Source organism: Natrix helvetica (assembly GCF_964273705.1).
Source record: "Natrix helvetica genome assembly, chromosome: 8".
In the NCBI taxonomy this organism is placed as follows: Eukaryota; Metazoa; Chordata; class Lepidosauria; order Squamata; family Natricidae; genus Natrix; species Natrix helvetica.
The window spans coordinates 6,214,698-6,241,830 of record NC_138559.1 but is presented as its reverse complement, the minus strand read 5'-3'; the positions used below and the strand labels follow the sequence as shown (position 1 = coordinate 6,241,830).

The window sequence follows — 27,133 nt, the reverse complement described above, 5'->3', positions numbered from 1 at the left end:
AGGGGGGTGGGGCACGGGAGTGTGTGTTGCACGCACATTGCATTATGGGTGTGGGTGCTTTCGGCGCCTGACGACAAAAAGGTTAACCCTCACTGCCCCAGAATGTTCTCTACCAGCCCACTTTCCCTGCGGTGGGCACACTTCCAAAGCAAATCCTGGATTGAAGCCACACACACAAAAACACACACACACACGCACACACGCATACACACTCCTCCCAATATTTTTATTTTCTAAAAAATGCCAGCACGGAACAAAAGGCAGGAATTAGATGGTGCCAGGGACTGGCGTGTCGCTTTACAAAATGTCAGACTTGGGCGGCATCAAAAAATTGAACGTATAATAAAAATGTCAGCTTCCCGCCGATTTATTTTCTGTTAATTAAAACAAAATTAAAGTAATTTATCGCAAAAGACGAGCTACGTCCCTGTCTGGATTAAAGAGGTAGATTTGCTGCAAGGCCTCTGCCCAACAGCTTGGAGGGCTACATCTCCCCGAGTGGGATCCGATGATCCCGGGAGTCAGGAAAGAATGGCGATTTTACAGTATCTTCCCCAGGAGTGGGGCAGAAATGGGTATTTTGCAATATCCTTCCCCTGGACTGAGGAGGCAATGGAGATTTTGTGATATCCTTCCCCTGGACTGAGGAGGCAATGGAGATTTTGCAGTGTCCTTCCCCTGGAGTGGGGAGGGAATGGGGATTTTGCAATATCCTTCCCCCGGAGTGAGGAGGGAATGGGGACTTTGCAGTATCCTTCCCCTGGAGTTGGGAGGGAATGGAGATTTTGCAGTATCCTTCCCCTGGAGTGAGGAGGGAATAGGGATTTTGCAGTATCCTTCCCCTGGAGTTGGGAGGGAATGGGGATTTTGCAGTATCCTTCCCCTGGAGTTGGGAGGGAATGGAGATTTTGCAGTATCCTTCCCCTGGAGTTGGGAGGGAATGGGGATTTTGCAGTATCCTTCCCCTGGAGTTGGGAGGGAATGGGGATTTTGCAGTATCCTTCCCCTGGAGTTGGGAGGGAATGGGGATTTTGCAGTATCCTTCCCCTGGAGTTGGGAGGGAATGGGGATTTTGCAGTATCCTTCCCCTGGAGTTGGGAGGGAATGGAGATTTTGCAGTATCCTTCCCCTGGAGTTGGGAGGGAATGGGGATTTTGCAGTATCCTTCCCCTGGAGTTGGGAGGGAATGGGGATTTTGCAGTATCCTTCCCCTGGAGTTGGGAGGGAATGGGGATTTTGCAGTATCCTTCCCCTGGAGTTGGGAGGGAATGGGGATTTTGCAGTATCCTTCCCCTGGAGTTGGGAGGGAATGGAGATTTTGCAGTATCCTTCTCCTGGAGTTGGGAGGGAATGGGGATTTTACAGTATCCTTCCCCTGGAGTTGGGAGGGAATGCGGATTTTGCAGTATCCTTCCCCTGGAGTAAGGAGGGAATGGAGATTTTGCAGTATCCTTCTCCCTGCCATGTCCACCAAGCCACGCCCACAGAACTGGTAGTAAAATAATTTTAATCCCACCAATGATAAGCAGCATGTACATCCAATATGCAGTGCATGCATATGAGTCCTCCCACTGCCCAGCACAGAAGACGTAGGTTCACCAAGGAAAATCCCTTGTGTAACTATGCTGAGAAGATCCACATAAGAAACATCCCCTCGTAGCATCTCACCATTCAGCCATGTAGGCAGGTGCTCAGTCTTGACGGGATACTGGGGCCCCAGATTGCGCAGAATCACAGGATCGGTACCCAGGAAGTTGTTGTGTGTTGCGGAGTATAACTCTTCCTCTGAAAGAGACAAGGAAAAGGCGTGAGCCCAGCAAACCTGGAGTTCCCTATTGGATTCTGAATAGTAGAGATGCTTGACTGTCAAGGGTTGTGGTGCGCAATCTTGGCAGCTTTTAAGAAGTATGGACTTCGACACCCACATTCAGGACACAGCATGTGCGATACTCGGCCAAGGTCCGCTGTTTTGTCAAGGATGCTACGGGTCCTCTCCAGGACCGGTTTTCTTTGTTACCTTCTGGGAGGGGGCTTTGGGGTATCCCAAGCAGAACAGCTAGGTTCTGTAATAGCTTTGTAGCACAGAGTGTCTACCTTGCTAACTATCAAGAGTTTTTGATACGTGCTATTGTGTTCACAGAATAAAAGTGACAAAAGAGGTTATCTCTTCTCCTCTCCTCTCCCATCCCATCCCCTTATCCTATTCTATTCATTCCATTCTTCCATTCCATATTTATTCTATTCTATTTCATATTTATTCTATTCTATTCTACAGTATTCTATTCTATTCCATTCATTCCAATATTCCATTCTATTCTATTCTATTCATTCCATATTTATTCTATTCTATTCTATAGTATTCTATTCTATTTTATTTTATTCCATCCATTCCAATATTCCATTCTATTCTATTCTATTCATTCCATTCCATATTTATTCTATTCCATTCCATATTTATTCTATTCTATTCCATTCCATTCATTCCAATATTCCATTCTATCCTATCCTATCCTATCCCATCCCATCCCATTCCATCCCATGAGCTGTGGTGGCGCAGCAGTTGAAATGCAGTACTGCAGGCTACTTCTGCTGACTGCCGGCTGACTGCAGTTTGGCAGTTTGAATCTCCCCAGGCTCAAGGTCGACTCAGCCTTCCACCCTTCCGAGGCGGGTAAAATGAGGATCCAGATTGTGGGGGGTAAAAGGCTGACTGTGTAAACCGCTTAGAGAAGGTTGTAAAAGCACTGTGAAGCGGTATATAAGTCTAAGTGCCATTGCTATTCCATTCTCTCCATCCCATCCCACTTTTTATCTTATCCAAGTTCTGGAAACTTGGCTGGGAAATTCTAGAAGTCCACACCATTTAAAATTGCCGAAGTTGAGAAACGCTGGTTTAGCATGAGTACACCAACTGGGCAGGAGAAGGTCTGCAGAAGTTGGCTCTCCCCTTTTGCCCTTTGGAGAAATTCTCCTCGGTAGTTTAGTCCCATCATCATCATCTCCTCTCCTGCAGCAACAAAGCAAGCACACACAAACACACACACACACTTACCCACAATGAGGCTCGTGTATCCCTTGGCGGGATCGTACGGACATTTGCCCTTGCCTTCCTCGAAGGAGAACTTATCCAAGGAGAAGGTGGCCAGGTCCTGAAAAAGGCATGGGGGGGGGGGGAAACCATGTTTATAAACCCCCATGACAAGCCGGGAGTGCTCAAAAACCGTATCACGTACGGGGGGGGGGGATGTGTTCTGCTCTACTCACAATGTAGCCGCATTTGGGCTGGAAGGCATACGTGCCACAGGTGTACATGTGAGAGCTGTTGTAGGTCTGGAGGAAGCGGATGTAGTTGAAACATTCAGTCTGGGAGGAAGGGAAAGGAGAGGTTAGTTAACAAACTTCCCCACAACCCACTTATGCACCCAAGAGGGCCTGCGCTGAGCATTGCCTTTGCAGGAGACTCAACATCCTAAAATTGCAGCCGTCTTTAGCAGCGGGTAGCTGATTCTCCAGGCGGCCGAGATTGGCTTGAAGTAAAAAAAAAAAAGATCTGAGAAAGCTGAGCGGGGAAAGGAATTTAGACATCAGAGGGAAATCTCCGGCAGCCTGCAGCACGCCCCCCCCCCCCGATCCTTAATTTTAAAGAGCATCTTTAATGGAAAACTGCAGAGCGCACCTTTTCCAGGGCAAAATGTGCAACCACAACGGCTGCGTTAGCAGAGAAAAAGAAGCCGGCATTTAAGTCAAATGTGGCTGATTGCACCTTTTTAAAAAGTATTCTTATTTATTTTGTATCCATAGGTGCTTGGTGAACAATGCCTTGTCCGGATCAATTTACTTTATGCATAAGGATAATACTAATAATACTATTTACACATAAGGTAAAGGCAAAGATTCCCCTCGCACATATGTGCTAGTCGTTCCCGACTCTAAGGGGCAGCAGTCCTCATCTCCGTATCAAAGCCAAAATGCCAGCGCTGTCAGAAGACGTCTCCATGGCCATGTGGCTGGCATGACTCAATGCCAAAGGCGCACTGAACACTGTTACCTTCCCACCAAAGGTGGTTCCTATTTTTCTACTTGCATTTTTACATGCTTTCGAACTGCTAGGTTGGCAGAAGCTGGGACAAGTCACAGGAGCTCACTCTGTTACGTGGCGCTAGGGATTTGAACCGCCAATCTTTCAGATCAAGAAGCTCAGCGTCTTAGCCACTGAGCTACCGCATCCCTTACGCATAGTAATTCGCATGCATAGTGATAATCTTTCGACTTCTGATATTTACGTATGCATAGTAAAAAGAAGCTTTTGTGTTATGTGACAGCATACATAGTAGTATTTCCCCAATTTCTATTTTCCACTTCTATTTTCTAACCATTAATAAAACAAATCCCATATTACGAAGATACAGTTGACTTATTGTATCTGAACGGCGGGGTATCACAAGACAGATTTCTCCTCCCAGTTTCCTTCCAGTCTCCAGGGCAATCATTAAGCAAAGCAGGAATGCCACCCAAACTAAGGATTTTAGCTTGTGGCTCTTTTCAACGCAGAACATAGAATAATAAGAGCTGGAAGGGACCTTGGAGGTCTTCTAGTCCAACCCCACTGCTTGAGCAGGGGACCCTATACCATTCCACATAAGTGAGTGTCCAGTCTCTTCTTAAAAGCCTCCAGTGATGAAGCCCCCACAACCTCCGAAGGCAAGATGTTCCATTGCTTGATTGCTCTCATGGTTAAGAAACTTATCCTTAGAATAAAATGAATGAGCCGGAAGGGACCTTGGAGGTTTTCTAGTCCAGCCCCTCCTCAAGCAGGAGAACCAACACCTAAAAAAGATGCTGAGACTCTAGAAAGAGTGCAGAGAAGAGCAACAAAGAGGATTAGGGGACTGGAGGCTAAAACATATAAAGAACGGTTGCAGGAACTGGGTATATCTAGCTTAATGAAAAGAAGGACTAGGAGTGACATGATAGCAGTCTTCCAATATCTCAGGGGCTGCCCCAAAGAAGAGGGAGTCAAGCTATTCTCCAAGGCACCTGAGGGCAGAACAAGAAGCAATGGTTGAAAACTAATCAAGGAGAGAAGCAACTTAGAACTAAGGAGAAATTTCCTGACAGTGAGAACAATTAATCAGTGGAACAGCTTGCCTCCAGAAGTTGTGAATGCCCCAACACTGGAAGTTTTAAAGAAATTAGATAGCCATTTGTCTGAAATGGCGTAGGATTTCCTGCCTAAGCAGGGGGTTGGACTAGAAGACCTCCAAGGTCCCTTCCAATTCTGCTATTCTATTCTAACCTATACTTTAAGCTTTAGGTTGCTTCTTTCTCCTTGGTCAGTTTCCATCCATTGTTTCTGGTCTTGCCTTTTGGTGCTTTGGAAAACGGTTTGACCCCCCTCGTCTTTGTAGGAGCCCCCTCAAATTCTGGGATTCCTTGGCTCAAAACCCTACCTTGTTTTGGACGAACAAATCTAAATCAGATTCTGAACTCCCATTCAAATGGCATATACAGCTAGCCTTGACTTAACACCAATTCGTTTTATTGACCGTTTGAAGTTACAACTTGCACCTCATCCTTGCCCTTATAACCAACAGGGCACCCCTTGGTCATGTGATCAAAATTTGGAGCTTGGCATTTACCAGAGTCCTGTGAATGCCGGCTTCTGAGAAACAAAGCCAACGGGGGAAATCGGGTTTGCTTAACGACCGCATGATTCACTTAACAATTGCGGGGATTTACTTAACAGCTGGGGCAAAAAAAGAAGAGAGAGAAAATCACAAAATGGGGCACAACTCACTTAACAACCGCCTTGGTTATTTACAGAAGTTCAGGTTCCAATTGTGGTCGTAAGCAGCGGTGGGATTCAGCCGTTTCGGACCGGCTCGGGAGAATTGGATGTTAATTTTAATCTGGTTTGCCGGATCGGTAGTTACAAGGAACGGCTGGCCTTGCCCACCCTGCTCTTCTCCTCCCAGGAGTCTCCACGCAGCCCATCCATCATTCACTGTAAGTCAGGGATGTCCAAACTTGGGAACTTTAAGACTTGTGGACTTCAACTCCCAGAATTCTGGGAGTTGAAGTCCACAAGTCTTAAAGTTCCCAAGTTTGGACACCCCTGCCGTAAGTGCAGAGCCGGTATGGAGGCACTGGGAGGGCGAAAAATAGGCCTACCGGAAGTCTGGAAGTGGATCTGTTTCCAGCCTCCGGAGCTCGGGGGAGGCCGTTTTCGCCCTCTTAGAGCCTCTGCGCTTCCTGCACCACAGTGGTACAGGAAATTGACAAGGCCATGCCCACCCAGGAACCAGGAAGAGACCCGATTGCTAATTTTTTTCAATCCCATCCCTGTCGTAAGTCAAGGACCGCCTGGAACAAGCTTTCTCCATCTGGCACCCTACAGCCTACCTAGCATAATTCACTGTGTCTAATGGGGAAGGATGAATCCACTTGGGATCTTCCCATCTATTTTTAATGAAAGTTACTTCTGATTAATGAAGGAATTACTCTGGGCTATTTAAATTGATATTAAATATACATGATTTGATGAAAGTAAGTGCTCCCAACGCCAGGACTTTCCAGAATAATATTAAATGAGAAGCGGAAAAGATGAAAAACGAAAGAATGCGACACTGACTGTGTCCAGAGGTGTAATTTGAGGGGTGTCTTTGTTGCCCTTAGGTCAGGGGTAGCTACTTACGACCATGACGGGTTCCAAATTTTTTGTTGCTAAGCAAGACAAGCGTCCCTAATTTTGTCCCATGTTACAACCTTTCTTGCCACTAGTCGTTAAGTGAATCACTGCAGTGGTTAGATAAGTAACACGATTGCTAAGCGAATCCGGCTTCCCCACTGACTTTGTCAGCCAGGGAGTTGCAAAAGGGGATCACACAACTCTCCGGGACACTGCAACCGTCGTAAATATGAACCAGCTGCCAAGCATCCCAATTTTGATCACGTGACCATGGGGATGTTGCATGAGTGGTCTGGTGGCTTAACGGTGGAGCTCTCATCTCACAATCAGGAGTTCGATCCTAGGTAGAGGAAGATATTTCTCTCTCTGGGAACAATGAGATTATATCTGCTGAATAAAACTCCACATTGGCAACAGGGAAGGGCATCCAGCCAGTAAAACACTCAGCTCCATTCAGTTGCCCAGACTCCAACCCACAAGGCATTATGGGGTCATTAAAAGGAGATGATGACCGTGGGGAAGTTGCAACGGTCCCAAGTGTGAAAAATGGTCAAAAGTCACTATTTTCAGTGTCGTCGTAACGTCGGTCACTAAACGAACTGCTGTAAGTTAAGGACTACCTGTATTTTTCCTGTCCTTTAGCAGCAGCCAGCATCGTTCTGCTTCTCAAAAGGTACTCTCAGGGTGAAAAGAATTATCCACAGAACGAATACATCACCGAAAGGGGTTAACAGATATAATTATAAACAGATCTGGAACATGATTTCCCCTGTGAGACCATGGATGTAGCTGAATTGACTAGAAAGCTCCTCATCCAAATATTCAAAGTCTTTAATCATCTAGGCCATCTCAGAGCCTTGTTGGCCAACTACAGGGAAGCTACGCTGCCACAGACCAGGTTACCCAGCCGCTATGTGTAGTACTGAACAACCTAATAAGGTCCTTTTTAACTGCTGCAAACTGCACCCTTGGGCGGAAAGGGAGCTATCAAATGTGCAATGCTGGCATTGATGAAGCTCCTATCAACTTGGAGAGCGGAGAACCAGCCTCATAGTACGAGCGGCGGTGGCGCAGTGGTGAGAGTGCAGTACTGCGGGCTTCTTCTGCTACCTGCAATTTGGCAGTTCGAATCTCGCCAAGCTCAAAGTTGACTCAGCCTTCCATCCTTCCGAGGTGGGTCAAAGGAGGACCCAGATTGTTGGGGGCAATTATGCTGACTCTATAAACCGCTTAGAGAGGACTTGCTTTGTAGTCTTTTAAATACGCAGCATGCATGACTTTGAACAGACCCTAATAGAAGAGAATATTTGTAGCTGAGAGTTGAATTGTTAGATTGGGTAATGGATAGGCACACACAGGCTTAACGGTAACAACAGCTCTTTATTAAGTACAACAAGTGAGAACAATCCAGCGAAGGTTGAGTCTGACAGCAGCCCTTTTATAGGGAGCTGTCAGACCCTTCGACCAATAGGATTAAACCTCTGTTCCCGCCGGAACAGAGGACCTTGGTGGAAACCACTGTAGTTAAAGCAAGTATCTAACATGAATGGTGTTTGGTGTTCTCTGGGTTTGATTGTTTGCTTGCAGATGTTTCATTACCCAACTGGGTAACATCATCAGCGTTGGGTTTGCAGAGTGCAGGAAAAGGAGAGGAGGAGGAGATGATCTGCCTAATGACTGGCTGAGTGGGTGTGGCTAGGTAGTCATGTGACTGGGTGGGCACGGCCAACTTAATGTCACTCACATTGAGGGGGTGCCTTGCCAGCCTCTACTCACCACTCCTCGCCTGCCCATCCGGGCTCCTTAGGGCCCCAACAGGAAGCAGTTGTTGGAGCTAAGCAGCCACCAGGAGAAAGAGTTGGCAAAACAGCTCAGCTCAAATTGGATCTGACCGAGAAGGAGGCTCAGCAGAAGCACCTCCCTGAGGACTAGGAGCATAGGTTTTCCAAGCAGAGGGAAGATTTGCGGGAGTGCAAGGCCAGGTACCGGCGCCTAGAGGCTCAGTGGGCTGAGATAGTCAGCCAGTTCCAGGCCATGATGTAGCCCCACTGGAACGAGGCCCTCTGGCTCTTTGCCACCAGCGGCTCTTCCCTCCAGCCTTCGCCCAAAGCCCCCCACCAGGAAGCTGAAGTAGATTTCTACTCGCCCCCTCCAACCCTTACAAAAAGACCCCCAAAGGGGAGACTCTGCAGCAACACAAGCCTTCATTGTACGTATCTGTCCTAGGGGCCGTAGTTTTAGGACCCCTGAGTTAGTGCAATATAAAAAATGCAAATAATTTTTCTGCGGACCACCCGTTGGTGACCGCTGGACTAGAAGACCCCCAAGGTCCCTTCCAATTCCGTTTTTTAATCGTCTATTGTTAAGGGAATTCTACAGAAGGAAAAGACAGAATGTGGAATTTTCAGAAAGTGCTTACCTGATTACTTCTGCCTTTTTGGATGCATTCTGCCTTCCTCTCTGCCGGAGCCTCCCAAAGTATCTGCAAAGAACAATTATTCCTCTTTAATTACCCTCTGAGCAACAGCATTTGAAGGCTACACCCCAACCTGTCTCACCAACCTTGGGCTGTGCTGCCAGCGTTGATGGGAAGGAAGGCTGATTTAGTGCCCATAAACCCCAAAGGGGAACTGCCCTTCCATTAAGGACCACAGCAACAGGCAGATCCTATTTATTTAACCAGGAATTAAAAACAGCGAGCAGGATCGTCCCTCACGAGCTTAAATCCACCTGTCTCTCGTATATCTTTACCTGGGCTCATAGGGGAAAGCGTTTGGTAGGCGGCGCGCAATGGCACCGAGCCCATAAACCAAGGAAATTGGTAGGTTTGAAACACATCAGGCCATCCCCCCCCCCAAAAAAACCAACCCAAGATTAAAAGAGGCAAAAACCAGCACATGGGATTAAATACGGATGCTTAGTCTTTAAGGGACCTGGTTCCAATGTTTGAAATGCTACAATAGTCAGAACAAAACGGAATTTCAAAGCCGCACATAAACTTGAAACTAGAGATATTTTTATTGGGCATTCTAATAGAAAAATGGGACACGGTGGCTCAGTGGCTCAGACGCTGTGCTTGTCGATCAGAAAAGTTGGCACTTTTCTGGTAGATTCCTCAAGGAACAATTTTATTGGATATATCATATTGGAGACTCAGCAGGCTGAGATGGTCAGCCAGTTCCAGGCCATGATGCAGTCCCACTGGAATGAGGCCCTCAGCCACCAGCTGCACTTCCCTCCAGCTTTTGCCCAAAGCCCCCCACCAGGAGGCCAAAGCAGACCCCGAGTTGGAATTTCTGCCCCCCTCTGACCCACATAAAAAGACCCCAAAGGGGGAGACTCTCTGCAGCATCACAACCGTTCATTGCATGTATCTGTCCCAGGGGCCGCAGTTTGAGGACCCCTGATTTAGTACAATCTAAAAAAAAGAAATAATTATTCTGCGGACCACTAAAATTTTCTTGCAGACCACCAGTTGGTGATCGCTGCCTTAGACGATCCACTGCTGGAAACAGAAGCCCCAGCCTGGAAAGCAGGAGGTCCAGAGTCCAAACCCATTCATTCTTCTACTTACCGCTTCCTCCATCTCCATGGAGCTGATGCTTAAGGCAAAGATGGCTTCACGGGCTCCAACATAGAGCAGCCCTTTGCGGTCAGCCAAGGTCAGTGTTGTATAGTTGGACACGCCTGCCATGGAGAAAGATTTGGTCCCTTCTTTCAGTTCTGCAAAGGAAAGGTGGACAACCTTTAGAAAATGGTCTTCTGTAAACAGATTAACATTGTTGGAAGGGACCTTGGAGGTCATCTAGTCCAACTCCCCCTCCACCTGAGCAGGAGACCCTACACCATTTCTGACAGATGGCAGTCCAATCTCTTGAAAGCCTCCAGGGATGAAGCTCCCACAACTTCCAAAAGCAACCTCTATTCCATGGGTTGATTGTTCTCACTGTCAGAAAATTCCTCCTTATTTCTAGGTTGAATCTCTCCTTGATCAGTTTCCATCCATTATTCCCTGTCTGGTCTTCAGGTGCTATGAAAAATAGCTTGACGCCCTCCTCTCTGGGGCAGCCCCTCAAATATTGGAAGACTGCTTTCACAAACACCCTGGTCCTTCTCTTCATTAGACTAGCCATGCCCAGTTCCTGCAACCGTTCATTGCATGTTTTAGCTTCCAATCCCCAAATCATCTTGGTTGCTCTTCTCTGCACCTTTTCTAGAGTCTCAACATCTTTTTTACAGTGTGGTGACCAAAACTGGATGTAGTATTCTAGGTGTGGTCTTACTAAGGCTTTAAGACTTTGGAAAATAGCTTGACCCCCTTCCTCCTCTCTGGTGCAGCTCCTCAAATATCATGTCTGCCCTGGTACTTCTCTTCACTAGACTAGCCATGCCCAGTTCCTGCAACCTCTGACCAAAACTGGATGCAGTATTCTAGGTGTGGTCTTACTAAGGCTTTACAGAGTGGTATTAGAGATGAGCACCGCCCCCTAGAGTCAGGAACAACTAGCACATACTGTATGTGCAAGAGGACCTTTACCTTAACATTTAAGATGAATTTATGAGTTTAGCAGTGGAGATTTGCATTTTAAATAGCAATTCTGGTTTTGATGTTGAAACTAGCACATGCAACTATTCCTTCTTAGTTTTCCTGTGCCTTTTCTGGATGACATGGAGGGTGGAGATGAAGGACACGTTTTCCAGGACAAGCCTCTCCACACCCGTGTCTTGTGGCCTTTCTAAACAAGACAGGCTTCTACATGAATCTTGTTTTTGTTGTTTTTAATTCGCCCCGCCAAAGATTCTTGGCTCTGTGTTCCAGTCCTCCAGCAGGAGAAACCAAATTAATGGAATAGACAAGGCTGCCTCCAAAGAGTCTTATTTTGCAGCAGCAAAGAGAATGCCCCTCTAGAAAACCACCCTGCTTCCCCCAAAATAAGACCTCCCCAGATAAAAAGCCCAATCGGGCTTTTGAGTGCATATGCTAAAATAAGCCCTTCCCTGAAAATAGGCCCTCCCCCAAAATATTGCAACACAGCAGCAGCCATGAGGTGACCATGCTTGCTGCCTCCTGCACCTCAAAAATAATAAGACCTCCCCGAAAATAAGGCCAAGTGCTCATTTCAAAAGAAATGTCTTATTTTCGGGGACACACGGTAGATGTTCCTGCAGAAAACAGCAAAGTAATTTCTGCAGCTAGGGTGCTGTGAATTTATTTTATTTATTTTCATCTGAAGGGGATGTCCAGACAAAGCATTTTATTCCCTTTCTCAAGAGGGCTCTCCCATTTGCGTCTTTAAAAAGAATACAAAACTTTAAAGAAAAATAACCCTGGCTTACAAAAATCTCCTTAAGTGTCTCCGATTTCAGTGGGAGGGAATTGCTTTTTTATTCCAGCAGTCTAGAGCTTTCAGCTCAAGGGATGGCAACCTTTCATGCAATGACATGCTTGAAATCGGAAACTATAAAACGGTAACTTTGCAAGCTTTGGCGAATAGCATTTGTGTCGAGGAATATAAAATGGGGGCAGAAGAAGACAATGCTGTAGGAACAATCTCTTCTCCATTATTTTAAATGTCGCCAGGCACTTAAAATTGGGCAGAGATCAACCAATGTTGGGACACACGACTGCGAATTTAGTTCTTTTTAAAGGAAATGCAGCTTAAAAAACGGAACAATGGAAATAAAATAAAATCGCTAAGAAGAAGAAAGCAGCAGGAGGAAGAAAGGGTGAGATGAGATAATATGGGTGATGCTTGACTTGCAATAATTTGTTTAGTGACCATTCAAAGTTATGATGGCACTAAACAAAAGGGACTTACGACTGTTTTCCCCACTTACGACCGTTGCAGCAACCCATGGGCATAATTCAGACAGTTGGCAAGTAGCTCATATTTATGACGATGTCCCATGGTCACATGACCCCCTTTTGCGACCAAAGTTGAAGGGAAAACCGGATTCGCTTAACAACCAGGTTGTTAAATTATCAACGGCAGTGATTCACTTAACAACGGTGGCAAGAAAGCTAGTAAAAATGGGGCAAAACTCACGTAGCAACCGCTGCTGACTTAACTGCAGCGAGTCACCTAATAACTGTTGACAGGAAAGATTGCAAAATGGGGCCAAGCTCGCTTAACGGCTGTCTCGCTTAGCAACAGAATGTTTGGGCTCCACTATGGTCATACGTCGAGGACTACTTGCAGTGCCATGGAGGAGGAACCGGGAACTCTCATCTTGTTGTCGACACAGATGACAACAGTGCTCTGGCCAAGGCCAACAAAAAGGGAGCTAAGCATCCATTGAATTGAAAATTGGGAGAAAATAATGTGATTTCAAGACAGCCCTTGCTGAATTGCCCAGGTAACCCTTGAATAAGTCATTTTAAATACAGTTAGACCTCAATTTATGACCACAGAATTTATGTTGCTATGCGAGACATTGGTGAAGTGCATTTTCTCCTATCTTACGACCTTCCTTGCCACGGTTGTTAAGTGAACTACTGCAGTGGTTAAGGGAATAACGTGCTTGTCAGAGGGGGGTTGCTAATTTTTTTACTACCGCGCAACAATTCTGTGCATGCACAGAAGCATCTGGGCGGAGCCTCCCACCGCCGCTACTACCAGTTCGCCTGATCCGGGTCGAACCGGCAGCAACCCACCTCTGGCGGTTGTTAAGTGAATCGGGCTTCCCCATTAACTTTGCTTGCTAGAAGGTCGCAAAAGGGGATCATAGGACACCCCCCCCCCTCAGGACACTTCCGCCGTCATAAATAGGAGTCAGTTTCCAGGTTTTTTGAATTTTGATCACGTGACCAAGGCATTGCCACCACCGGCGTAAGTGTGAAAAACGGTGATAAGTCCCCTTTTGCCGCACCAGTGTCAAACTAGAGCTGTGTTTTAGTTCTCCGTGTCATATAATACATGTGGGTCCAATTCATAATTTTGTATTTATTTATTTATCTTGCCCTGTTTATGTTTGTGTTTATATTAGAGGGGGAGCTATATGCAATGTATATATTTCATTTTAATCAGGGGTGGGATTCAGCCGGTTTGGGTGAATCGCATGTTAAGTTTGCATCCGGTTCAGTGACAATCGGCTGACCGGGAGGCCTACTAGGCCAAAAATGGGGTGTGGGTGTCTGTGTGTGTGTCCCCCGTAGCCCATTTTTGCTCCCAGAGGGGTGTAGGAGGCCAGGTGATGCCTGTCACACCCCTGGCCATGCCTATGCCTACCCAGCCGGTTATTAGGGCAGAGAACCAGTTGTTAATTGATTTGAATCCCACCACCAATTTTAATCTATGCTGGGTCATGTACCTTCAAAGTGACAATAAAGTTATTCTAAAAACGATTGCTCAATGAACTTTTGTAAGTGGTGGATCGCCTGTATGTCAAATCATGCCGCCTTTTTTCAACAGTTCCATCCTTAAGTCAGATTGAGGGGGGTCACCAACACCAGGAGTTGGGATCTCCCTGTCTGATCCCTCTGCAATGCAGCAGGCAGGTGGCTCTCTGGTGATCTGGCTTTGTTCTAGCTTGCCAGGAAGGAGAGATTCATCTAACCGTGCTGTTTCCTGATGGAAAGGAAGATCCTGGAATGGATATGGGCTTATTACTGTCTGGAGAGTTAAGATTTACCGCTGGGGCTGGCGTGGAGCCTGAGAGGCAGCAGCTGGGGCGACCGATTGGTTTTCATGATTCCCACCTGTGAAGTTAGGCGGTGCGGTGGCTCAGTGGGTAGGGTGGGGGGCTTGCCCTCGGGGGCCCGAGGTGGGTGTGGGCAGGGTAGGCATTGGGAGCTCAATGTCCTGCAGCCCTCTGCCTGTGAAAATGGAGCCTGGGAGGACTGGCAGAGGGACCCCAGGCCAGTCCTTCGCTATGTCCAGGGCGGCCCCGCAGGCCAGATCTAAGCACCCTGCGGGCCAGATCCGGCCCCTGGGCCTTGAATTTGACAAGCCTGCTCCAGGTCTTGCCAACTTAGCCATTTGAAAGAATGCAAAATGCAAGTAGATAAATAGGTACCACTTCAGCGAGAAGGTAATAGCGCTCCCTGATGTCATGCTGGCCACATGACCACGGAAATGTCTTCGGACAGTGCTGCCCCCTATTGTCTGCAACGACTAGTGGAGTAAAATCCGCAAGGACTCCTTTACTTTTACCTCACTTACATGTGAAATTAGGCTCTTCCTGCATGGAACAAAGGAAACGTGGCAAGGACAGCCATTCTAGTTTTCCTTAGGGTAAGCGAGTAGGGAATGTTTAGCTGGGCCCATCGTGATATTCAGCCTATGAATTGGCAAACCTCTGGTGATGGACACAAGATAATGTTTATGGTAATTTTTTTACTGTGAGCACACTGGCACACATTAAAAATGAAATTGTTGCCTGCTCTCAAGAGAAAGTATATATCTACCCATACGTGTACATAACACACATATATGCATGCTATATCCATCCATCCATCCATCCATCCATCATCTATTTATCATCTACCTATCTACCTACCTACCCCCTCTCTCTTTCTCTCTCGCTCTCATTCATCTATCAATCATCTATATCTATCTACCTACCTACCTATCATCCATCCATCCATCCATCCATCCATCCATCCATCCATCCAACCAACCAACCAACCAACCAACCAACCAACCAACCTACCTACCTACCTACCTACCTACCTACCTACCTACCTCTAAAAGGTTGCAAATGACCAGCTTTCTGCAAGGAAGATAAATCCTTCCATTCCCCACCATCCAATCGGAGCTAAAGAAGCTTCTTGGATGAGAAGCGAAACTTAGCTTGTCGATCAGAAAGGTCGGCAGTTTGGCGGTTCAAATCCCTAGCGCCGCCTAATGGGGTGAGCTCCCGTTACTTGTCCCAGCTTCTGCCAACCTAGCAGTTTGAAAGCACGTTAAAAATGCAAAGTAGAAAAATAGGAACCACCTTTGGTGGGAAGGTAACAGCTTTCCGTGCACCTTCAGTGTTTAGTCATGCCAGCCACATGACCAAGGAGACGTCTTCAGCTTTATAATGGAGATGAGCACAGCCCCCTAGAGTCGGGAACGGCGAACACATATTTGCGAGGGGAACCTTTACCTTTACACTGTTGTATCGTCCTCATACTTCACAATAATGTTGGCGACAAACCTTGCACAACAGTCCTGGGTTCAACAGGGTGAACCACAGTGGACTTAGGACGCAGCCCTGAGGAGAAGCTTGTGCTCAAGCAAATGGTGTTAGAAATATTAGTCTCTACGCGCACATCTTCCTTTTGTGAGGGTGCCCAGCGAACTCTCACCCAAATCCAAATATATCCACCACCCTATAATGGACATTCCCTGTGCCATGTGCCTCTCTGGGGCTCTTCTTTATCAGAAACTGTCTAAATATTGTGCACAGAGATGTCCAAATTTCTCCTGGAGTTCATTTCAGTTCCAAGGGGAATTTTGCTTTGCATTCGCGCAGGTCCTCCTGACCTCTTCAGATAAGGATTCGCAACGTTCCCCTTTTTGAATCAAAAGAAAAGGATAACAAAGTCTGCTTATGCAACAGAGGCCCAGGGCAAAGACTCCGGGGCTGCCAAACCAGCTCCGGGGAAGGGAAACCAATCTTAGGAGGAAAAGAAAATCTCCTAAGATTGCTCTTTTCCTTGCCCCCTTTCTAGTTCTTAACCACAACTGTCTGCAAGCACCATTTTTGCCAAGTGGCGGTGTTAGCCTGCGCACGGAAATCAGGCCTGACCTGTCCTTTGGATGGACACAGGGGAGAAATCAACTTGCCTTTGCTACCAATTCGGTAGCAATGTGAGCGTGTGCATGCACAGCACCTTCCACGCATGCGCAGAGGGTCAAGAAAGGACATGATGGCAACCCCAGCGATCTGCCAGTGAAAATGGGCTCCTGAGGTCCGTTTCCGGCTACAATGACCTCCTGCAACCCTCTTCTAGCAAAAATGGAGCTCGGGGCGGTACCGACAGCCAGCCCTTCACTATTTCTAGGGTGGCCTGCGGGCCAGCTGTAAGCCCCCCGGGCCTTGAGTTTGACACCCCTGCTATAGAATGATGTTTCAAGTTCATGAAGGAACAGAAGAAGGAAAAAATAAACATGCAACTGTGCAACATCAACATTCGTTTTCAAGGAACAGAAACGTCCGAAGCCACCTAGAGCAGAAAGTCCGCTGCATGGGAGGCGGGGAGGTGAGATCTTGGGCGTATTCTTTCCCCAAATTCAGCACAAACCAGATTTGAATCTAACTGTAGGGAGATGCAGTGGAAGCGAGTGGAACCAAGTACAGGTAGTCCTTGACTTACGACCATTCGTTTACTGACCGTTCAAAGTTACCATGGCAACGACATGACTGTTTTTTTCACACAACCGTTGCAGCCTCCCCAGGGTCACATGATCAAAACAGAGCTGTTTGTAAACTGACTTGTGTTTATGACGGCCACGGTGTTCCGGGAGTGATGTGATCACCTTTTGTGACCGTCGGACAAGCAGAGTCCACGGGGGAAGCCAGATTCATTTAACAAGCACTAACTGAAGAACAGCAGTGATTCACTTAACAACAGTGGTCAGGAAGGTCGTAAGATGGAGCCAAACTGGTGTAACATCTATTTCAATTAGCAACATAAATTTTGGGCTCAATTGTGCTTGTAAATACAGGACTACCTGAAGACACACACACACACACACACACACACACACACACACACTGAAACCCATTGTTGTGGCCCGCCAGTGAGGGGTCATGGGGATTTGAACAGTGAGGAGGTTGGGAAGGAAGATGGGCCAGTTGTGGAGTCTGGGGAAGGCTCTGATGGGGGCTCTGTCAGAGGCAGAGAGGGGGCCAGGGCCATATGCCAGTTATCAGCTGTCTTCAGAGTCCAACATCAGTGAGGCAGACGAACAGCTGGAGCCTGTTCCCAGTGTGTGCAGGTGCAGAGTTGCCAGATGAAGGGAACAGCTGAAGAACAGGGGTTGACTTGGGAGGAAGGCCACCGGTGGACAAAGAATGGCCCCTCCCAGAGGAAATAAAAGAGGAGAGAAAGGGGAGTGGAGTTTGCAGGAGACCATGAGTTCGCTTAATTGGTTCGTGACTCTCCGAGACTCCTTGCGAAGTTTTGCAGGTATCGGACTGGCAGCTCTCCAAGCCAGATAAGGTCTGTGACTATAAATCCTCCCTTGAAAGACTTTGCTGGATGTGAATGAGCAGAATCCATAGTCAATTAATAAAAGGGGTTTTTGTTGGGACCAGGAGTTTGCTTCAGGCTCTCAGGAGGCCTAGGTCAGAATACCCATGATCCACAGCACTTCTGGCAAGGGGAGTTTATCCAGCAAGCCAGCTTTCCTCACTGGATCCGTCTCCCAGGGAAGGCTCATCAACCCAGAGAAGATTAACCTCCAAGCTGCTTTGTGTTCCTAGCTCATTGATTAACAAATTAAGTCTCTGTATGCTACCAGAGGCTACAGAAGCAGGGAAGAAGGGAAGGGGCGAGACCAGCATTTTTTCTGGGCAAAACAGAATGAAACCCAAGAGAGCCAAGGCACCATTTAAGGAATTTAAGAGGACGTCGTCCATTCAGACTAATAGCCGGTCGCCATGGGGTGTTTTGGCACAAGGAGTCAACTTAGTCGAAAGCCTTCTCCCATTTCTGGATCTCCGAAGAGTCACACCAGGCCACCACATACAATCCGCAAGGAGTCAAGAAAACATTCTAGCAAATGCTGCTCCTAGCAAGGAATATGGCTTGCTTAGGAGGGGCTGGTTTGGTGTCTAACCCAGTGGCGAAACTCTATTTTTTTTACTACCGGTTCTGTGGGCCTGTCTAGGTGGGCATGACAGGGGAAGGATACTGCAAAGTCTCCATTCCCACCCCACTCTGGGGCCAGCCAGAGGTGGCATTTGCCGGTTCTCCAAACTACTGAAAATTTCTGCTACCGGTTCTCCAGAACCTGTTGAATTTCACCCCTGGTCTAACCCCTCTACATTGTCCGTAGCCCTCTGTCTTTGACCCTGGCCACAGGGACGCTAAAGATTTCTCTCTGAAGATTGTCTGGTAAGATATGAGGAACCTCATCCATCTTGTGAGAAGAACCTCTTGCTTTCTCCCTCCCATCCTTCCTTCCAAACATCCCAGACTGGGGCAACGAAGAAAAGAGCAACCAAGAGGATGAGGGGACTGGAGACTAGAACATATGATGGACGGTTGCAAGAACTGGGCATGGCTAGTTTGATGAAAAGAAGGACTAAGGGAGACATGATAGCAGTCTTCCAATATTTGAGGGGCTGCCACAGAGAGGAGGAAGGGAGGTCAAGCTATTTTCCAAGGCATCCAAAGGCCAGACAAGGAATAATGGGTGGAATCTGATCCAGGAGAGATTCAACCTGGAAATAAGAAGGAATTTTCTGACAGTGAAAACAATCAATTAATGGAACAGAAGTTGCCTTCGGAAGTTGTGGGAGCTTCACCCCACAGGTGGCACGCAGAGCCCTCTGTGTAGGCATGCATGCCATTGCCAGCTGCTCTTCTGGTTTTTGTGGGCACTGGAACACTGGAAAACAGCCTGAAAATGGCCAAAAATGTCCAAGAAACAGGCTGTTTTGGGGCCGTTTTTCAAGCCAAAACCGGCCCGAAAACAGGCATGCGTGTGCCGGCCAGCTGGTCTTCGGGTTTCCAGTGCTCCACCGTGTGCAAAGACCAGCTGGCTGGCACACATGTGCGTGCCAGATACCCGAAAACTAACTGGCCGACGTGCGCATGTGCACAGGCCAGCTGGTCTTCGTGTTTCTGGTTCTCGGGAATGCACACATCCACGCACGTTCCGATTTGGGCACTCAGTGCCGAAAAGGTTCGCCATCACTGCTGTAGAGTCTCCTGCTTCGGTGGGTGGGAGGTTGGACTAAATGACCTCCAAGATCCCTTCCAACTCTGTGAATTACCTCAAGCTACTGCTGATGCTCAGACTCTTGCTGGCTTTTTCTGTTTGTTCCTTAAAAGCAGCATCTCATAAAAAAAGTGCCACAGGCAGATCTGGAGCTGGAGAAGCGCTGGAACTGGGCCACCCTATCAGGTCCACTGTCTTCCCGCAAGGGCTCGGAGCGGGACGGTATCTGGCTTTTCATCCGTCTTCGTGGAGAATGACACATCGGGAGGGAAAAAAACCACAGCCAGATGCTGGGTGTCCGAGAAGCCTCCGTCTGCTGTGTCAGGCTTTTCCCAACCTGCAAGCTGCAGAGAGGATGGATTTCGGCTAGACGCCATCCCAGATGGCGCAGAGCAAATGGGGTGATGTGTGATGATCCTTCTGCACACCTACTATATGCTCAACAGCCCTTCCTGCCACTTGGGGGAGAGAACACCAGGCAGACAACCGCCAAATGCAGAGAGGAAAATAGTTTTTCCACGCCGAAGAGGTAACCGCTATGCAAAACTCGATGGCAAACATCTAGCATGAGAATACAGGCAGAAAAAGAGAGAGAGAGAGAACACGTTGTTCTTGAATATCTCCGGCATTGAAAAAATCCCCAACTGTCAATTGCAAAAGACAGCTTCACATCGAACAGCTTACACCCCGCGACGATACCTCTAACACCCCCAAAACAATAACATTTGCCTATTCCAGAGTCTTGGAAAGGACTTTCCCACCACATATGTTTGTATGTTCCAACCTCTTTCTTGCACCCCCAACCCATATTTGTATATTTATCATCTATTTGATTTAATTGACGTGGTGTTAGGTACCACCTCCATATCCCTTTATATCCATTTTCCTTAACTCTAACTGGAAAGGACTTGATAAGAGGGTCATTTTGATCATATGACTATGGGGATGCTGCAAGGATCATAAGCAGGGGTGAAATCCAGCAAGTTCTGGAGAACCGTTAGCATAAATTCTGAGTAGTTCAGAGAACAAGTAGTGGAAATTTTGAGTAGTTCAGAGGACCGGCAAATGACACCTCTGGCTGGCCCCGGAGTGGGGTGGGAATGGAGATTTTGCGGTATCCTTCCACTGCCATGCCCACCAAGCCAAGCCCACAGAACCAGTAGTAAAAAACATTGAATTTCACCACTGGTCATAAATCCCCCCAAAAGGCCATGCCACTTTTTCCATTGCCAGTGTAACGTTGAACAGTCACTAAATGCTCAGTTGTAATTTGGGGACCACCAGTACTGCAGGGCCGGGATTCCCAAGACCCTTTTGAGGAGTACTCGGGGTCTGCTCCGAGCACTAGCAAACCATCAGCCTCGTTTCTCACTGCTTCCAGAGAGGGCTAGTTTGGGCTTGAGAGAGCTGAAAGAACAAAGCAACACCCTGAGGAGTAAAAACAGCCCCACCCACTCTGCACCACAGCCTCCGGACTCCCCAAACAAGCCCAAGATAGCCTCTCTTCACCCAGGTTTGCTCCTGTCATACGCCCCACCAGCCTCTCTGCCAACATGAACCCCCCAAGGGCAGCATGAGCAAAGTCAACCAAATGTCCCGACCAGGAACTTCCAAGAACAGTCGTCAAATCCAGGTTTTGCAAAACAGGCGGAGAAAAAGGAAGCTATAGGGGTGCCAGGCTCTATTTTGCCAATGCCCAAAGTTGATGGGAAAGGAGGAAGAGACAAGCGGGCAAGGCCAGCCAAGTTGCACATGGCATGGATTCTTCGGCGCGCTCACCCCACCCCTCTTGCCGCAACCTCTCCCTACACGTTTGGGGCCCTTGCCCTCAAAAGAAAAGAGGGAGGGATGGAGGGAATCGGGAGTGCCACGCCTGCCCTGCCCTGCCCGTGCCCCGAAACAGCTCTGCAACTCTGCCAATGCTGCTGACTCAGCTAAGGACTCCATGGGTGGGACCCAAAAGCAGAAAAGTGCCCCAAAACGCCTGGGTGTGCAACGCTCTCGCTAGAGACAGAAGACTGTGCAAGAAAGCAAATTCAGCCAAAAACTGGACTCCAGTTTCAAACGATGGGGTTAACGTGATCTATGCCGACAGCATTTTCCATTTTGCGTTGCATGGTCACATGTTTTGAGATCGCACAGCACACAACTTGAGTTTGTTGGTTTTTTTTTTTTAGCAAGCTAAGTGAACCAACCCCAACAATTAAGCAATTTGGCTCAATTCTTGTAGTCCTGCACCTGGCTGGACTAGATGATCGCTGGGGTACCTTCCAATGTTCTAGGATGGTAGTGGTCTTATCGGAACACAAGTAGTGGCATTTTGCTATCTCAGATAGCTGAGTGAACCCAGCTGCGATGTGTGCCCAGCCGGAGGAGGGCACGGACTGCAAAAAAACCCACAGTGAAAACTCTGCATAGAAAAGTCAAATTCTGCAAATGCTATTGAATTTTTGATTGGCAATGAACCATAACCAAATCTTTATACGTTCTTCACTCCCGTTCAGCTGGCAACCTCACCCTAATTCTAAAGAAGTAAAATAAAAAAGTCCAAAAAATGCTTTTTAAAAAATCAGGCATCTTCCAAAGAGACCAAAGTTTGGTATTTGGTATGAGCCACGGTGGCGCAGTGGTTAGTGTGTGGTTCTGCAGACAACTTCTGTTTAACAACTGTGGCAAGGAAGGTCATAAAATGGGGCAAAGCTCACTTAGCAACTGTCTTGCTCAGCAATGGAAATTATGGGCACAGTTGTGGTCATAAGTGGAGGACTAGCCATAGTGTTATCTTGTCACTCTAGAATGTGTTTGTCTTCTCACACTGGAACATTTTTGTCTTTTTTTAAAAATAAAAAAATTATTTATAGTTTTTTCTTTAACATTAATAAGTGCTTAGTGAACAGTGTACTGTCTGGTTGATATACTTTATACACAATACTACTACTACTACTACTACTACTATTACTACTACTACTAATAATAATAATAATATTCAATTATTGAATAATATTCAATAATAATCAAGAAAGAAACGGAAGATTTAACACTGGCTGCTCAAGAACAAGCACTACAAACTAATGCCATGAAAGTGAAGATACAAAAATCCACTGACAACCCAAACTTTGCAATGACAAAGTCAAAACTGCTTCACATTTAATATGTGAATGCAGCAAAATTGCACAAACCAATTACAAAGCTAGACACGACCGAGTTGCTAAATTAATCCACTGGTCATTATGTAAAAAATAACTATTCCCCTGTATCCAGAAAGTCATGGGAACATAAAGTGGAAAGGTGAAGATCTTGTGGGACTTTTGAATGCAAACGGATTGTCATTTGGAGCACAACACGCCAGATATCACGGTTGTAGAGGGCCGAAGTGTATAGTTTATTGATATCGCTGTTCCTGGAGATGCCAGAGTCGAAGAAAAAGAACTAGGGAAAAATAGTGAAAGATCACAACCTGGCTATCGAAACTACACGGCTATGGATGAAGCATTTAACAGTGATACCCATTGTCATCGGGGCACTTGGCACCATGTCAAAGAATTTTACAAGATACATCCACAAATTGTAGCTTCCTGCAATAACACCAGCGGAACTGCAAAAAACTGCGCTACTCGGAACATCTTATATTTTAAGAAGGTCTTTGGTTGATACTCAGGACGCTGGCAGCAACCCGTAAGAACCATTAGCACCAATGGTATTTGTGATGCATTTTTGAATGTTCAGTTGGCTGAGTTTCATGTTTAATGAATAAAGTATTAATAATAATAATAATAATAATAATAATAATAATAACAACAACAACAACAACAATAATAATAATACTTAGATATTCATAAACATAACCTTTCAACTTCTAGCATTTGTGTATACCTTGTAATTATAATATATTCCCAGTTTCTACTTCCTACCAACATCTTGGCCTTTTCTGCCCAACGCACAGGTGACACACAGGTGAGTAGACAAGAGCCACTTACCCCAAGAGCCATCACCATGGAAGCCTTGGCTGTGCTCACAGAACCCTACAGGTTGTTATGTCTGGAACTAAAATTAGTCTGTGTGGCCACAGAGGCCCAGAGATGATTGCCGACTCCTTCCCTATGGCCAACCCATCAGGGTAGTTAGCATCACCACGAAGGAAAAGAGAGGCGTCCCTGGAGAGGCAGAGCATGAGATCATGCTCGGGTGTTTATGAAAACGTTGGGAATCGCCTTGGGAGAAGAGCAGGACAATTCAGGGGAGACCACACACATACACAGGAAGCTTGTGGCGAGCATGGAAGGAGGCAGGGGACAACAAGAACCCACTGATTGCTCAGAAGATGCTCCGAGACCAAGCAAATGCTCCAGTTGTCCAACTGGGCTTCCAGAAGGACTGGATTTCCAACTATGGTGGTGATGGTGGTGGCGGTAGTGAGGGAAGAAGATGGGAGTTGAAGTCCAACACATCTGGAGGGGCTTCAGAGGTTGGGGAGGGAAACTTCAGGGATTTACCTTATTTTTTATGAAATGCAACCCTGAAAACAGGAGATTTTGAAGCCCAGGTTCAAATCTTCCCATCACACCTCAGCTCAGCAACCTTTCCTTTCCCTCCCCCCTTCCTTCTTTCCCTCTCTTCTTTCTTACACAACTTTTCCTTTTTCCTTTCTTTCTTTCTTTCACCCATCCATCCATCCATCTTTCTCTTTTCCTTTCCTTTCCTCCCTCCCTCCCTCCCTCTTCCTTCCTTCCTTTCTTCAGACTGTTGGCAAACAGTCTTCCAGAGGAATATTTATCAACACGAACCTTATCTCGCTTGGAGAGCTGCCAGATAACTCGTTTCCAAAGGCAGGGCAAGGCAAAACTTGGCACAGAGTGTCTTATAGTCACAAACAAAACTTTCCACACTTGAAAAGTCCAAAGAAACAAATTGTTTCCTGCAAAAGCTCCCTCCCCGTTCACTCCTCTTTTGTTTCCTCTGGGAGGGGCCAATCTCCTCCAAGATGTGGCTTTACTCCCAAGTCGACCCTGCTTTCTTAGTTGTTCTTGTCTTCTAGCAGCTCTGCGCATGCACACACTGGGAACAGGCTCCAGCTGTTCTTCTGCCTCACTGCTGTTTAGCTCCCTCTCTGCCTCCGACACAGAGCCTTCATCTGAGCTTCCCTCAGCCCCCAGGACTGGCCCATGTTCCTCCCCAACCTCCTCAACTGTCCGACTCTGCTGCCAGCTCTGCAGGCCACTGGCGGGCCACAACAGCAATGCCAAATTCATCAGCGAGAGTAAAGATGTGGCATTTCTCCCAGATGCTTCCCTCCATCTTTTGGGGGGATGCAAAGGAACATTTGAAACACACGCACACACACATACACAGAAAGAAAGGGGGGAGAGGGAGAGAGAGAGAGAGAGAGAGAGAGAGAGAGAGAGAGAGAGAGAGATGAATTCCATGAATTGTAGTTACTCTGCTCTGCTGCTACAAGGATAAACTGTCTTCATCAATAAAATTTAAGTTTATAAACACTGATCCTTTTCCAAATATTTAGTCAACTGCTACCAATCCCTCATAAAGTTGTCTCCACTCCACCCGCCCCCATTTTCCAAATTCAGCCGGTATTTGTGCATCAACTTTTCCATTATCAAGCCATCCCATAGCTTATTAATCCAATCTGTCTCTTTCAATGGCTGGAGAAACCTCTCGGACTGCCTCTTAGACGCATCCTTGCCACCGAGTGACATATTTTAGATTAAATTTTAATGAGAGCAAAGCGGCAGCAACACCGCCAATATGAATTTACTGTTTTGAGGAGGGGGGAAAAAATCCTGTCCTATCTCCACTTTTCTATCCTATCTACTCTTTTTCCGATACAATAAAAGTGCCTTGCAATACAACTGGGCTTCTTGTGGGATAAATAAACCTGCAACAATTGTATGTCTTTCCCACATGCTTACCGTATTTTTCGGAATATGAGATGCACCTTTTTTCCCCTCAAAAAAGAGGGTGAAAATCTGGGTGCGTCTTATACATTGAATACAGCATTTTTGGCCTCCCGAAACCCCTCCCCCTTTGCAAAAATGGACATGCATTAGAGTGCTCCTGGGGGCTGGGGAGGGCAAAAGTGAGTGAAAAATGGGCCGTTTTGTGCTCGTTTTTGCTCCCCCAGACCGAGGAGCACTCTATAAGCCCCCTAAAGGCTATGCATGCTCTTTCTGGGCAAAAAAACGGGCCAGTTTTTGCGAAAAATGGGCCATTTTTGGGAGGTCTGCTGAGTGCAAAAACTTTTTAAAAATTTGCCTCTTGGTGCATCTTATACTCCGAGAAAATATGGTATATACACAAAGGATAAACAACAAAGGCACTTCAACAGAACTCTATCTTCCTTGGAAATGACATTACTGAAAATGATGTCATGAAAATGATAATCCCCCTCAATTAAATTAATTGCTTAAAATAAATGTTAAAAAAGGTAAAAGTTCTCCTCGCACATCTGTGCTAGTCGTTCCTGACACTAGGGGGCCGTGCTCATCTCCGTTTCAAAGCCGAAGAACCAGCGCTGTCCGAAGACGTCTCCGTGATCATGTGGCCGTCATGACTCAATGCAAAACACACACAGAACGCTGTTACCTTCCCACCAAAGGTGGTTCCTATTTTTCTACTTGCATTTTTAAGTGCTTTACAACTGCTAGGTTGGCAGAAGCTGGGACAAGTAACGGGAGTGCACTCCGTTACGCAGCGCTTGGGATTCAAACCGCCAAACTGCCGACCTTTCTGATCGACAAGCTCAGCGTCTTAGCCACCGCGCCACCGTGTCCCTACATAAATAAATAAATAAATAAATGTTGGAATGAGCCAAAAGACTGTGAGAACTTTGTGTGAGAATTTGGCAATCTCATGAAATTTTCCAACGTTGTGACGTTTGGGCAATTTTATAAGAAGATGCAAAACTTGGGAGCATTCTAGGACAAAATCTCAAGATTGCAAGACTCCCGGCAACTGTGATTTGAGGTTTGGAGGGGCTCCAAAGCATCTTGCCAGCTTGCACAACCACAGTGTCTCCTGAAAAAATGATACTCACTAATACTGGCCCCATCTGACCCCAATTTTACACATTTCATTGTTGCCATGTCTTGCTCATTTGGATTTTTACAGCCCAGACAGGGTAAAGGTAAAAATTTCCCTCACACATATGTGCTAGTCGTTCCCGACTCTAGGGGGCAGTGCTCATCTCCCTTTCAAAGCCGAAGAGCCAGCACTGTCCGAAGACGTCTCCGGGGCCATGTGGCTGGCATGACTCAACACCGAAGGAGCACGGAACACTGTTACGTTCCCACCAAAGGTGGCCCCTATTTTTCCACTTACATGTTTACATGTTTTCCAACTGCTAGGTTGGCAGAAGCTGGGACAAGTAACAGGAGCTCACTCCATTATGCGGCACTAGGGATTTGAACCACCAAACTGCCAACCTTTCTGATCGACAAGCTCAGTCTCTTAACCACTGAGCATCCCTTCCTACCCAGACAGGGTATCCCTATTCTAAACAGAGAAAGAAGGGGTAGCCCCATGGAATCCCATCATTTTGGAGGCAGTGGGCATG

The 27,133-nt window shown here is 46.8% G+C and overlaps 1 protein-coding gene across 2 annotated transcripts in view; it reads right to left on the bottom strand.

The window, feature by feature from the left end:
* Positions 1-27,133, bottom strand: part of SEMA4C (semaphorin 4C) — a 97,757-nt gene that overhangs the window by 26,927 nt on the left and 43,697 nt on the right. For both annotated transcript variants that reach the window (XM_081960742.1, XM_081960743.1), the window contains exons 3-7: positions 10,263-10,411; positions 9,108-9,170; positions 3,265-3,363; positions 3,053-3,149; positions 1,669-1,785 (exon numbers count right to left, since the gene is read on the bottom strand). In XM_081960742.1, coding sequence (XP_081816868.1) covers positions 1,669-1,785; positions 3,053-3,149; positions 3,265-3,363; positions 9,108-9,170; positions 10,263-10,411 — 525 coding nt within the window. The remainder of the gene's footprint in view (positions 1-1,668; positions 1,786-3,052; positions 3,150-3,264; positions 3,364-9,107; positions 9,171-10,262; positions 10,412-27,133) is intronic.